Source organism: Scomber japonicus, chromosome 8, assembly GCF_027409825.1.
Source record: "Scomber japonicus isolate fScoJap1 chromosome 8, fScoJap1.pri, whole genome shotgun sequence".
Taxonomy (NCBI): domain Eukaryota; kingdom Metazoa; phylum Chordata; class Actinopteri; order Scombriformes; family Scombridae; genus Scomber; species Scomber japonicus.
Window position 1 is genome coordinate 12,684,642 of NC_070585.1, and position 13,750 is coordinate 12,698,391.

Below are 13,750 nucleotides of genomic sequence, written 5' to 3' on the forward strand. Positions count from 1 at the left end.
ACAAATGAGTTACTAAGTACTGTCTGAATCTATAAAGGTGAATGTTGGTAGGAGATTTGCTTATTGTGATTAGCTTCTTATTTGTTGTACTTATTTATTCTTATACACCTTCATGATAATGTAATTTTAGATAGATGGATGGATAGATGGATATAAAAAAATAAAAAAACTCTCTCACACTAGAAAGCACTTTTTCACATTTAAGTTCTACACTCAATACCCCATAATGACAAATAGAAAACATGATATTAGAAATGTTTGCAAATTTATTAAAAACAAATGATTGCACTGATGTAAGTATTCTGACATTTTATTTAGTATCTAGTTGAAGTATCTGGCAGCAATTACAGCCTTGAGTCTTCTTGGGTATAACAAAAGATTTGCACACCTGGATTTGGGATTTTCTGCTATTCTTCCCTGCAGGTCCAAGGTAATGTCGATGGGCAGATACTCCTTTAGAGAAGTTTGATTGGGTTCAATCAGGGCTCTGGCTTACCCACTCAAGGACATTCACAGCCACTCCTGCACTGTCCCGGCTGTGTGCTGAGGGTCATTGTCTTGTTGGAAGGTGATCCATCGGCTCAGTCTGAAGTTCTAAGAATTCTGGACCAGGTTTCCATTTAGGGCTATCTCTATGCTTCGCTCTGTTCAGCTTTCCCTCTACCCTGACCAGTCCCCCAGTTCCTGCTGTTGAAAAACACCCCCAGCACGATGCTGCCATCATCAGGCTTCATCATTGGGATAGTATTGGGCAGGTGATGAGCAGTCCGTGGTTTCCTCCAGAAGTGTAGAATTTAGGCTTAACAGTTCTGTCTCGGTTTCATCAGACCAGAGAATCCTGTTTCTTACAGTCAGAGAGTACTTGAGGTGCTTTTTGTAAACTTCAAGCGGGCTTTCTGTGAGAAGAGGTTTCAGTCTGACCTGGTGGAGTGTTGCATTTATGGTTGTTCTTCTGGAAGTTTCTCCCATTTCTACACAGGATCTCTGGAGGTCAGCCAGAGTGACCAACAGGTTCTTGGTTTTGCCAAGGCCCTTCTCCCACGATTGCTCAGCCAGCTCTAGGAAGAGTCGTGGTTGTTCCAAACTTCTTCCACTTAAGATTTATGGAGGCCACTGTACTCTTGGAAACCTTCAAGCAGCAAACATTTTTTGTAACCTTCCCCTGATCTGTGCATCAACACACTCAGCACTGCAGGAAGTTCCTTTGAGCACATGGCTTTGTCAGCTGTGAGATTTTATATAGACAGTTATGTCTTTCCAAGCCATGTCCAATCAGCTGAGTTTACCACAGGTAGAAACATCTCAGATGATTGAGAGAAATGGGAAGTGTTTGAGCTAAATATCAAGTGTCAAATCAAAGGGTAATTTCTAAAAATCTATTTTCAGTTTGTCGTTATGGGGTATTGAGTATAGACTGACGAGGAAAAAAACGATTTTAAACGATTTAACATTAACATTTAATGGGATGCAACATAATAAAATGTGAATAAAGTGAAGGGGTCTGACTACTTTCTTAATGCAGTGTACACTGAGGATGGACTTTTCTGTGAAGTAGGAAACAGTTTGTGTATAGCAGTTCAACTTTTAAAAGTATTTGCATCTTCACAGATGGCATATTCATAAAATATGTAATTTTAGGTTTTTTTTCAAATTGAGTATTTTTTCTTACATTTCTTACAAAAATCTGAAATTGTACATTGGCCAATATACTTATTTTTGACAAAAATATCTCTATATAACATATATGATGGTCTCTGCAGGACTAATCATAAAATTGGGTCATTTATTTTCTACATTAACACATTTCTAAACTGCTATTTCTTGTGATTTATCTGACATACATGATACTGATACAGTATCCCTGCAGATACCGAAAGTCTTATTCAGGTCTCCTGCTACATCTGAGTGATGTAATATGTAATATCTTGTAATAAACAAGAGATGCTGGTTTTTCATTGGAAAGAACAAAGGTGGTACATCCTGATGCAGTGTCCCTGTGTTTCACACTCAGCACTTAGTGCCTTTTGTCCCACTCTCTTCTCCCTTCAATCTTTCATCTATTTTTCCCTCTCCCGGTATTGTTTTCATTTCTCAGTCTGCCAGGGTTTTCCCCTGCATGTCTTTGACTTTTCCATTCCCTCCCCCCAGGGGAGCTTGCTCTCACAGCTCACAGATATCTGCCAGTGGAGAAACATTACAACTATTGCAGATGTTGAAATGTTGATCCCATCCCCTCTTAGCCCCAGATTACCACCACTCCAGGTTTGTGGCACATCCCTGCTGGTTTGCTGTGCAGCAGGCAGCTGTTTCTGTCCATTGAAAAGGCCTTAGTGCAGACTACACTATAGTGGAGTCTGTGAGGCCCCTGCAATGAACAACCAATCACTGCCCTAAATCCATGCTGATGTGTAAAGCCAATTAGGAGTCGGGATCCAGTTGCATAAGGAATCTGATTTTGTACGGTGGATGTAGGCTGACTAAGACCTTATGGAGACAGAGAGGTGCTGTGCACATTACTTGGTAAAGGGTTTATGAGGGCAAATTGGCATGGGATTACATGGGTGTTCTCCTCTGGGGGAAAAAATCTGCTGTATCTTTTTACCTACTTTTCTTCCTGCCTTTTGGACAGTAGGACAAAATGTCTTGTGGCTATGGCTTTTAAAGTTAAAAAAAAAATAATAATAATAAAAGTTAAATAATAATGTCCTTTCAATTCTTACATCAGCAAAGCGCAAATCATTTTTGTCCTCAAAAAGTAAACCACCAGCTTTTTTTTAAAGTTCAAGAAATCTGAGATTAAAGATGTAAAGATAAAGATTTAAACTATAATATACTATATATTTACAATGATCACCACATTAGTTTAATGCATTAGCATGCTCACATTTACTAACAAAATACAAAGTACAACTGAGGCTGATGGGAGTGCCATTAGTGTGGCAGGTATTTGGTCATAAACCAATAAACATCTTGACGTAATAAGTAATTATGACTGAAATTCATGGATATCCTCTAACAGTTGTCAAAATAAAAAAATGTCAACCTCACAGTGGTCACCAAAAAGTCACTAAAATCAGTAAGATCATCCTCTGGGAATCATGAATGTTTCCACCCAACAGTTGTGATTATATTTCAGTCTGGCGATGAAGAAACCAACCAATCAACTGACTGACACAGACACCCCTGAGAAACATTAAAGGAAAGAAATGCAACATTCACTTATATTCTGTATGTGGGTTTAATTGGTACATCAGAATTTCATCCAAGCAAAAATAGTCTCTCACAATGAGTTCTCGATAGCAGGACAATTTTATTGTCATGTTCATTGCAGTTCTTCATGTTTTTTTTGTATGTTTTTTGGTGTAATTTCAGTAGAATCTACAGTTCAGATAACTTCAAGTTCATTACAAAATAAACTCTTTGCAATAAATAAATATATAGATTTATATTTATACTTTATAAGTAGAAAATAAATATATTGTACATCTCATAAATAGGATCACCCATATGTACACCTCAGCTGCTTGCATTTTTAATAATGTTCCTGACACTCTGAACATTACAAGTCACCGTCCTTTTTAAAAAAAACCATCACTTATTCTTTACAACCACAGTCAGAGAAGTGCTTTTGTCCCGAGCTTAATCACTTGTTTTGCATGCAATTCCTACACGACTGCTCGATATTTTATTTAAAAGTGATGAGTGTGATCATTAGACTCATTAGGTGATTACACAGGAGACCAAGTGAGCCCGCAGCTGGGACTGGGGATGTGCAGTAAGTGCTCTTTCATCTATCCCACATTCATCATAGAGATCTGATCCCCTTCTTTTCATCTCTGATTTTGAAGACGACTTCATGAAAGTCCAGCTCCGCTTGCTTGCTCTCTAACTCAACAGACATTTGTCTTAGAAACTCTTCAGTACCTGACTATCTCAATCTATCACTCAACATGTATGTACCATGTAGTTTTTGTGTATCTGATCCTCTTCTTTCTCTGTATGTGGAATGTGTCTCCTCTCTTACATTACCATGACCGTCTGCCGTGCTTTCCATCATTCGGAGCCCCTAAAAGTCTCTTGGTGGTCTCCTTGGCAACCATTCCTTTATTTTTTTCCCACTAGCATAGTGCTACTCAAAACCGCCAAGGGCCATGACTCCATCTGTCATCATGTGTCACTTGGTATCCATGCATTTACCTCTAAAAAAAAAGTGGTTATTGAGAAAACATGGCACCTGATTTGATCGCCCCCAACAGCTGGGCAGTCATTCGGGCCTGAGGAGTCCGGCCCCCTCTCTCCATGTCCACAGTGGTTTTACAGGATAACTTTCTTCTCCTCTCTGAAGTCCGCTGCAGAGGCAATGAAGCGACAACCAGGAACATGCACAATGTTTATATCAGTGCTGTACGTGCTTGGTAGTGAGCCAAGGCGCAAACACAGTGACCTCAGGGGGAGTTGAGGGTAAACAGTTCTGAACCCGGTCCCAAATATCCACAAACTTCTTTTCCTCTTTTTTCTTTTCTTTTCTTTTCTTTTCTTTTCTTTTCTTTCCTTGTCTTGTCTTTTCTTGCTCTCCCTCCACATGTAACCAGTTCTCCAAGTGTAAGCACTGGTCACCTGTACTGGAAAAGGTCCCTGTATGCCTGAGGGATCTTTTCAATCTCCACTGGCCTGGGTAAGAAGTGGGTGAGTTTCTGATGTTTTTTAGTCCTGCCGCCCTCCCTGGGCGAGCCGTCCTTGTTCAAGGCCACGTAGTAGAAGCGTCCCGTGTCTGTGTGCTTGTACAGAGTTGAAGCGTAGGTGTTGTACCAGTTCTCCTCAAACTGCTCCCTGAAAACGCATTCTGCTGTCAGCTTCTTCTGCAGGAGAGAAAAACAACACATTAGTCATGCACTGAAGTCCTGCTCACATGGCACCCACTGAGAAAATATGAGAGAAATTTGGAACAGCAAAAAAGTTTAAAGAGGCTAAGATTGAGATGGATCATCCACTCTTTCTGATATACAAGCATGTGTATGTTATTAACTACTTTGGACTGCACTTGAAAGCTGAAATGAACCAATAGAAACTGATTTAGGCAGGTGCTCATTATGACAGAAGAGGGGAAGTCATTACAAGCGGCTTTTCACTCCTCGGACCTGTTGACCTCTCGCTGTGCACAGAGAATAGTTTCCTTCCCTTCCATGCAACATGAACATCTAGCAGGCTTACAATCTTCCCTCGCTCTCTCACCTTGTTGCACATACACACACATACAGGGCAGCTCTCAAAGCCTCTGCCTTCTCTGACAGCGCAGCATGAGCGATGGCTGCAGGTTCAGCAGGTGAGAGTGTGCTGGCTGAGTTAGTGTGTGAGAACAATTACGAGGCATCGTGGTTGGAGCTGCTTTCCCTGCCAAGACCAGTCAGTCATGCAGACCCTCTGCTGCAACGCCTGCTGTTGGTTTTGCTCTGCGAGAGGCCCGAACCTCAGGAGTGTCTTCTGGGTATCCCCATGAGGACCAAGAGCCAAATATGAGCCCCTTTTGAGATTGAGGTGCATAGTACAGAGATGTGACTCAGATCCCAAACAGTCACTGTTCTCTGTCCTGGACACTCTTTCCCTTTTTGTTTTTAGGCTTTTTTTTTCTTTTTGGCTAAATGTTCATGTTCAGTCAATATCTGCCTTTAACACACTTTGGAGTTCACAAATGTTTGTGTAAGAGAATCAGTTTTTATTCCAGCAGCAATTTTGTTGATTGGCTGTCAGGCTCTGCTTGGCTGCGGCTGTGTGGTGAAGCTGTTGTCTATAAACACAACCCTGAGGGCACATGACTGGGCCAGCTCCATCCTATTACACACATACACGCACACACACACACACACACACACACACAAAATCCTCATCGGATCAAAAGCTTGTTGAGGTCTGGTGGTTGTGGGACGGAAGCACCCTTCTACCTGTTACCCAGTTTTGCTGGCGGGTAGTTCCTCCCCCCTCTTTCTCCACCTCCTGGCCTCTCAGATTCAGACAGACATGTCTACATTGCTCCTTCTGTCAGTCAGGTGACTCAGTCAGGTGTGCAGTTACCCCTTCCCCCCCAATCACTGCATCCCACATCCCACCCTCACCCGCCCCCTCCCCCAGGGTCAAAGCTTCAGGATGCCAGACTCTGATAGCACGCAGTAACTATATCTGCACTTTCAACATAATGACCGTGCTTAAAAGTAGCCTCTGTTCGAAATGTTCAGAGTTGGGGGGGGGGGGTGGTCTGAGCCCTGAGAGGCCCTCAGGTAATGCCCTGGGACACCTGATACATGTAACCCTCGCATATTTCCCCCTCATTGTCTTTATCTCTTTCCTCCCCTCTCTCTGTCTCCAGATACCAGCCCAATGTGAGACAAAGCCTGCCAGGATGAAAACAAAAAGATTCTTTAGGAGCTACATTTACTGTGAAACATGTACACATTTCCTCTATCTAAGTCCAGCTGTGTCCAGAGAGGTAATAGCGGCGCACTTCCAAAGTCACTCCAAACGTTCCTGTCCCTGCTTTGGAAAAATATGTAAATATTTCTGCATATCTCAGAGCTAAATAAGGAGTTTGGTTTGCTTTCTAAAGCAGTGGTTCCCAAAGTGGGTTGTAAGTACGGGCCAAGGCTGAAGTGAGATTTTTCATATCGTTGCTCATCTACTGTGTCTGTTTGATTAGATTTTTTTCAAAATTAACAGTTTACCACAACATTGTTTACATTAACTATGTCTAGTGTTTAGTTTCCGAACAAATCAAGGCAAAATAAGTAAGCAACAAATATCAAAATCACCATATTAAAATCTCTGTTTAAAGTACCAATCTCTGAGGTCTGTTTCGTTCTCTCTGGTGGCACCTATGGCGATAAGTGGGAATTGCAGGTGTGTTTCTGGACCTCACTTCATATCCAAATAGTGTTGCTTGTTGTGATTTTTCCCAGGAATGTCGCCACCAACACCCAGTTCGTAGTACTGCAAATGCACAGGCTTTAATCAGTGGGCCTTAGACTCAATCATCATGGTGCTACCTCATTCATCGACAGATAGTGGCTTAACAGACATTCATTCAGGTGAAAACCTTCGAGATCATTGCTTTAATATGTGACTCACTGTTGCTGGTTGTCATAGTAACACAACACGCTTTTCCCGTTCTGGACTTTTGCAGGAGCTCAGCTGTCAGAAAAAAGTGAGCGCCAGGGCAGTGATACAGAGATTTGAGAAGTTAAACTGAGCACAAAGAAATGCTGAAACATCTCAGCTCTCACCACAGCGACGACTGAATCTGAGCCAACCAACAAAACTACTTAACGGACAGGTTTTGGCTGCTCCTGAAAGATGGATATTCATCATTGCCTGTGCACAGTCACTGTGGTTTTACACGTTCCCAAATTCATAATAGTGTTATCTGGCTCTCTGATCGCTAATATACATGAAAACAAGACAAGAGACGTCCTGTAGTGGAGTCAGACCTGGAGGTTATTCTCTCTCTTCATATCAACAGCCACTCACATGTCGCAGTAAAGTGCCTGCAACCGTTTTTGGGGTTTTGCTTGTTTGTTTTTCCTTGTAGATATTAAATATGAGCGCATTTTAATTGAAGTAGAAGAATTGAAGTAATATTATTTGTTTTCACAGTCTGCACAGCACCTGTTGGCTTTTATTCTGAGTGGTAGAGAATTAGCCTATATTATTTAACTTAATAGCCTAATATGATATAATGTAATAATATCAGATATTGAGAAATTGTTAAAACACTTAAGCTTCTGTGTGCATAAAGTAGTATGTAAGTTAAGTGACTTGGGGCGGCGTGACAAAAAAAATCCTTTGAAGGGTCTAAAAAAGTTTGGTGACTATTGTTCTAAAGCTGCAAACAAGTGTATGGTGGATCTTGGAGCTTTTCCTTTAATCCCATCACAAAGAGAGAACAATTATACAGATCTATTTTCTCTTTTTTTTTTTGCTACTGCAGTGTTGTTTTCGGTCTAAAACTCCACACCGTTAAGTGGACCTGCTGTTTTTATTAATTTATCAGGTCACCGTGCTTGAAGGAAAGCAGCAGGAGAGGGAGATATGAGACGGAGAATGTGAGACTCTGTAGGAGAAACCTGCTTGTTTTGTCTTACTGTGGGTTTTCCCATCTGCTACGTACGGGAACCTTGATAACAAATTGAATCCCATGATGACTACTCTCTCTCTCTCTCTGCTCCTTTTTTTGAGAACTCAATACTGAACAGTAAAAAAAAGAATAATATTCTCTGAGAATGGCTTGAAAATGGTGTGTTCTGCAAAACAAATCAGATGTATGAAGTGCCAGGCTTGTTGTGAATGAGACCCTTGGCTGCATAGAAGGCGGGGTTGTAAATGAAAAGGAGGGGTTTGACTCACCGACCCATAGAGCTCTCCTTTCTCATTCATGCCGAGGTAGAGTCCAGCGTCCACCCCCCTGATGCTGACCAGACCAACTGCCAGACTGATGAACTCCAGGATACCTGAGGTCAAACACACAACTGGTCAGAGAAGCCCCACAAACACAGTGTAAACCCCTCTGTAGGAAACAGCAGCACAGCTGCTACTGGTCTCCATTTATCTGACAGCAGACCAGTCAATCTGTACACTGGTCAGCTGGTTTTGGGAGTGAATGCTTTATTTTTGTTTGTGTTCCTGCTGATTCTGTATTGTCAGTTGTTCATTGTCATCCTGTGTCCAACTTTTGGTATTATTTTTCACTGTTTTATTTCTATATGTTCATATATAGCCCAGTATCTTCTTCCTGTGCCTTTCTACATTTGAAAATAATGCTTTTAAGGCCATTTAGTAACTTCATTTGTTATTGATTACAACAGAAACAAAACAGCACAAGTGAAAGATTTCTTTGATCATAATGGATTGTGGTGTCTATAAATGTGTTGATCCTGTTTTGGGGTGCCCACACTGGCTGCTTATACTTATGAACTGTGGGTAAGATGTTTATAGGACTGCTGACTCACAGGAAGTCAAAGTAAATTGAACATATACTTCAAAGGCCGGGAAACAACCGGTAAAATTAAAAGCCATTGGCTGTTGTGATGCAGAGGTTAGTCAGAGACGATCCAGCTGGCAGAGGCCAGCTTACAGCCACCTGGTCCCCATCTCCTCGACCTCATCCGATGCCAGAGAATGACAGAGAACATCCCTCTAATTTTTGGGGGGTGAAGACAGTGTTTCATATCCCTCTAATCAAAGCCATGTCTTCCTTGCAGCTCTGACAAAGACCTTGCATTTTAAAGCTAAGTGAAGCCAGAAACAAACACGCGGACCACCCATCCCTGTAAACCGGCTTGTTTTGGCTGAAGACTGAACATTAAACCTTCCCTGAATTCCGCAGTGGTCATGCTTTAATTTAGAGTTATTCTGCTCTTTCCGCAGTGAGCGAGGCGGCCTGCACCTGTGAGATGACTGCATGGATATGAGGCGCGAGACATGTGCGTATCTGCCCTCTGACCTCATTTGTTTATCGTTCTCTCGCGAGCCGCACCTCGCTCCATTTACATTAACAGTTACAAATCTCCAGAGCCGCGAGCGCGCGCGCACACGCCTGTGCCGGCCCGGTTGTTTATCTGTGACCGCGAGACTTGCACACGCATGCTTGTTTGCGGCTGATGAGAGACACCTGTGCCCCACGCGCAGCGGGGATTGCCAGAGAAAGGCCAGGTGACGGTGACGCACGAGCGAGTATTCACCGGGGATGTGCGGCAGGAAAAAGCCTCTTAATTAAACTCTCCTCCACAGGTTCAGAGTGACAGCATGTACTCCATAGCCTCGTAAATCACCAAAAACGGTTATTAAGTTTTGTAATACTGATAATTGCTTGCTTGAAGATGATAATTATACCAGAGGCCACAGTTCACCCATCTTCATTCACTTCCTTAGTTATAGTCAATAATTGAGAAGGATAGGCTAAAAACTAAAGTCTAGACCTGTTTCTGTCAGTTGAGCTATTTATTACCAATAATTAAGAACAATTATATTATTTCAACTCACAGCATTGAATAAAGACACACGCTCACCAAATCTGCTGTGGTCCTGTCTTGTCCCATACACAGTCCCATTGGGGAATATCTCCAGCTGAAAGCCGGTCCTGCAGTAGAGCTGCCGCCGCCTCAGGATCCCTTTGAGGTGCCCGAAATCCGTCGGCGACCCCCGCTGCAGCCTCCCTTCAATCTGCCCCAGCCGCTCATTCAACCCCACAGGAGACTCCGGTAAGGGCATATTCCCGAGTGCAGGAAAGCTTTGTAAATCCAAGTCGAGTGCCCCCAGAAAACTCCCGACCTCAGCCATTGTGTGCACAGCTGTCAAATTAAGCGAAGGCATTTAAAATGTAGTCTACGGTGACTCAAGGAGGGGGGAAAAGTTTATACAAGTCCGGTCCATGCACTCACAAAGCGTACCCAGCGCGCCGTGCTCCTCCAAATCAGCGGAGTCCCCTAGTTTATTGATCGTCCTTTGCTATAATCATCAGCTTTGATATCTGTTTATCAGATGGAAAGACTCTATTATATACATACTCCCCACGCATTCTCACATTGGATATTCAAACACAAGCCACGCCTGGCTGGCATCCCTTCTTACGCGCATCAGTTTCCTTATTGAATGTGTACTTTCGATCCAACTTTTACTACCGATGATGCCGCTGTCTGTACGTTTCTGTCACTGCTCTCTTTTAGAAAGCTGTATCTACTCTCTACTCTCAAATCCAAGTCCAGAAGTATCTTCTCATAGCTCCTGCGCTCCTGATTTCGGTCCGAGGCTCTCTGATAAAACCACATAGCCTACCCAGGGGCAGGAAACTCTGGCAACAGTTTGTGGTGCATTAAAATGCGACACAGATGCAGAAGCAAAGACCATCATTGTTAAAACACAAATGGCAGCTGACACAAAGCCGAAAAGCTACATTTATCATAAACTGTAACAACCACTCCACCACAAAGGCAATCCATAATTTATACTGACTGTCTTTTGGTCACACCTCTTCTGGAAACAAAAAAAGAAGGGGAGAAAAAAAAAGGAAAACCGCAAAGCATCGTTTCCCAACAAGATTATCACAATAACCTGTGCATAATCTCAGAGCAATCCAACCTCCTCCAAGTGTCAGTGCCAACCACTGCAGTTGGACGTTTTCATGAGAGCATTTTCTCCACCTCCTTGTTGGAAGCAGGTGCTTCCTCGCCCCTCTGCACAACGTTTGCAATGTGCTCCAACAAACCAGCAGTTTAACCACTTGTACTACTGGCAAGGAAGAAAGGTGGGGGGGTGGGGGGGGGGGGTGAACAAAAATCCAACATGTGATGACGTGCACTATCAAACTTGACTGGTGCAGAAACTCTGTGGACCCCTGGAGTCATCAGGGAAGTGAAGTGTGTTTTTATAGCATAAATCCTCACAATATAAACAAAACAAAATTGGGGTTTGCCAGAATGTTGATTGCTGCCTCTGACTTGCAAAGTTTCTACACACCCACAAGTGTTCAGTTGCTTAGTAATTATGTAAGTACATAAAACAGGAACGTAAGCATCACATGTGAGAAAAGGAAGATATGCAGGTACATATTTAACTGCTTTACCGTCATAGTCCAATAAAAAATGTCCTCTCTGAGTCAGCTCCACTTTTACACCTCTTTCTCACCTGAAGCACCTCCACGGATGTCAAGGATTTTGATGTTTCAGGTGCACAGCGAGCTGTGCCATCATGCACATGAAAGAGAGCCCAGAGTGAGCCACAACAAGAATAATGAATAATAGGTGTAATTTATGATTGAATGGGGATTTTGTATCTCCTCTGTGCACAATGGGGCAACAGGTCCCAACTTGTGGATGCACAGGGGAAAAAAAGAAAAAGGCAGCTGTTTAGTGAAGACTTTACTTCTGTGAGGATCTTAATGAAAACAAACTCCAGGAGTGTTTTAATTAGTTCACTGTTCTTGAGATGTCAGTGACAGCAGGACGGGTGGGAGGGGAGGGCATGATTACATCAATAACACTGTTTAACTATTAGGCATGTTATTTTAGACCTCCTTCGAGCTGTTTTTGGAAACCCCCGTCCTGAGGGGGAGTTCTCACCTCAGAGCTGCTCATCACAAGCAGCAGTTATGGAGAAATGGGGATTTATGACAGTTGCACGCTTCCATGAATGGTGACAAATAGAATGTTGAAATCACACAAAGCATGTATCACTGCTTTTATGTCACTGTCAGGCTTTGATGAATTTGGTTGCTCCTTGTTTTTGGCTAATTTATCAACTTTTGTGGTGGCAGCGCAATCTATTTTGAAGCAGATGTGACTGGGCTTTGAGAGCTCCTCAGAGTGGGATACAGTATGATTGACCCTCCAAAGCACCCAGGCCTTTTTCACTGCTACTAATTATGCCACTATAAATCTTACGGGTGTGTCATGGCTGCATTGAAGTCAGAGGAGGGACAGTGGCTTTCAGCTGGTGTGGGATATGAAAGGTGGTGGGGGTGATGAATGCCCATGGGCCTCCGCTTGATGAATTGGGCAAAGGGGTTGACGAGGAGTCAGGGATGGTCAGGCTTTGTGCGCACAGACACCAGGGCCCTCGCTGCAGAAGAGGATGAAAGGAGGATTCGTCTCAGCTAAAGGGTGGAAGGAGAGAGATTAAAGAAAAGAGAGAGAGAGAGAGAGAGAGAGAGAGAGAGAGAGAGAGAGAGAGAGAGAGAGAGAGAGAGAGAGGGAGAGAGAGAGCAATTGAAGCAGAGTAACAGAAAATTAAAAGGAAACACCCCAACACCCTCTTTCCTTCCCTCTCATGGGCAAGTTCTGAATTTCGTTCACAATCTCCTGCACAAAAAGCTGAAATTAATCTTAATGGCTATTAGGGGTTAGTATAAAAATCTAAAAGGTGGTAAATTTTGATTTCTTTTTTTTTTTGGTAGCTATTAGAACTACATCTGTTGCTGGTCAGCCATATTTTATAGTTGACATGGCAGATTTATGGCTCCACACACACACACACACACACACACACACACACACACACACACACACACACACACACACACACAATCCAGAGTTAAAATGTTCCCATATGCTGAGAACCTGCGGAGGATATAGAAATGAAGATAATGACCTCAAGTGCATGGTTGCAGCTTTGAAGTTGCTCTCCCATGAGTCACACAGAGAGTCCAAATTGAAAATGAAGTTACACTCACAGTCTGAATTGGGGGCTAATAAGTGCCTCACCTGTTTATTTGGATTAGACAGACTTCATATGTGTCCTCTTCAGAGGGGTTAGCAACGGTCCGTGTGGACAAATAAAGCCGGGATGTTCAGACAGATATGTGTTTGGTTCGATTATGGAACATGCTGGAGGTGTGTGTCTGTAGTAAAGGACTTGTTTATCCATCTTCTTACCAAGAGTTCAATAAGAAGATAAATACCACTTTAATATTTGTACAATAATTATGAAACTACAGACAGCAGCTGGTTAGCTTTGTTTCTGTCATTTCTGGTTAGCTGCTTAGTCTGTTTCATTTGGGTTATGTAACCTACTATTTCCTGGACGGGTGCAGTAACTTCCTGGAGACTTGTCATCACTGTTTCAGTCTTTGTGCTAAGCTATAAGCTAAAAGACATGAAAGTGGTATCAATCTTCTCATCTAACTGTTGGCAAGAAGCTGAAAAAGGCACATATGGAACTATTTCTTTAAGCAGAGGAATTTAAGGATGTGCTGTGATGTTGTTACATATGA

At 42.6% G+C, this 13,750-nt stretch overlaps 1 protein-coding gene across 1 annotated transcript; it reads right to left on the bottom strand.

Annotated features, from left to right (window-relative positions):
- Positions 1-4,613: 4,613 nt before the first annotated feature.
- Positions 4,614-10,356, bottom strand: fgf16 (fibroblast growth factor 16). Its single transcript, XM_053324115.1, has 3 exons — positions 10,053-10,356; positions 8,392-8,495; positions 4,614-4,859 (listed from the first exon to the last, which is right to left on the bottom strand). Exons 1-3 carry the CDS (start codon positions 10,354-10,356, stop codon positions 4,614-4,616), a joined length of 654 nt encoding a protein of 217 aa, XP_053180090.1.
- Between the last annotated feature and the right edge of the window lie 3,394 nt (positions 10,357-13,750).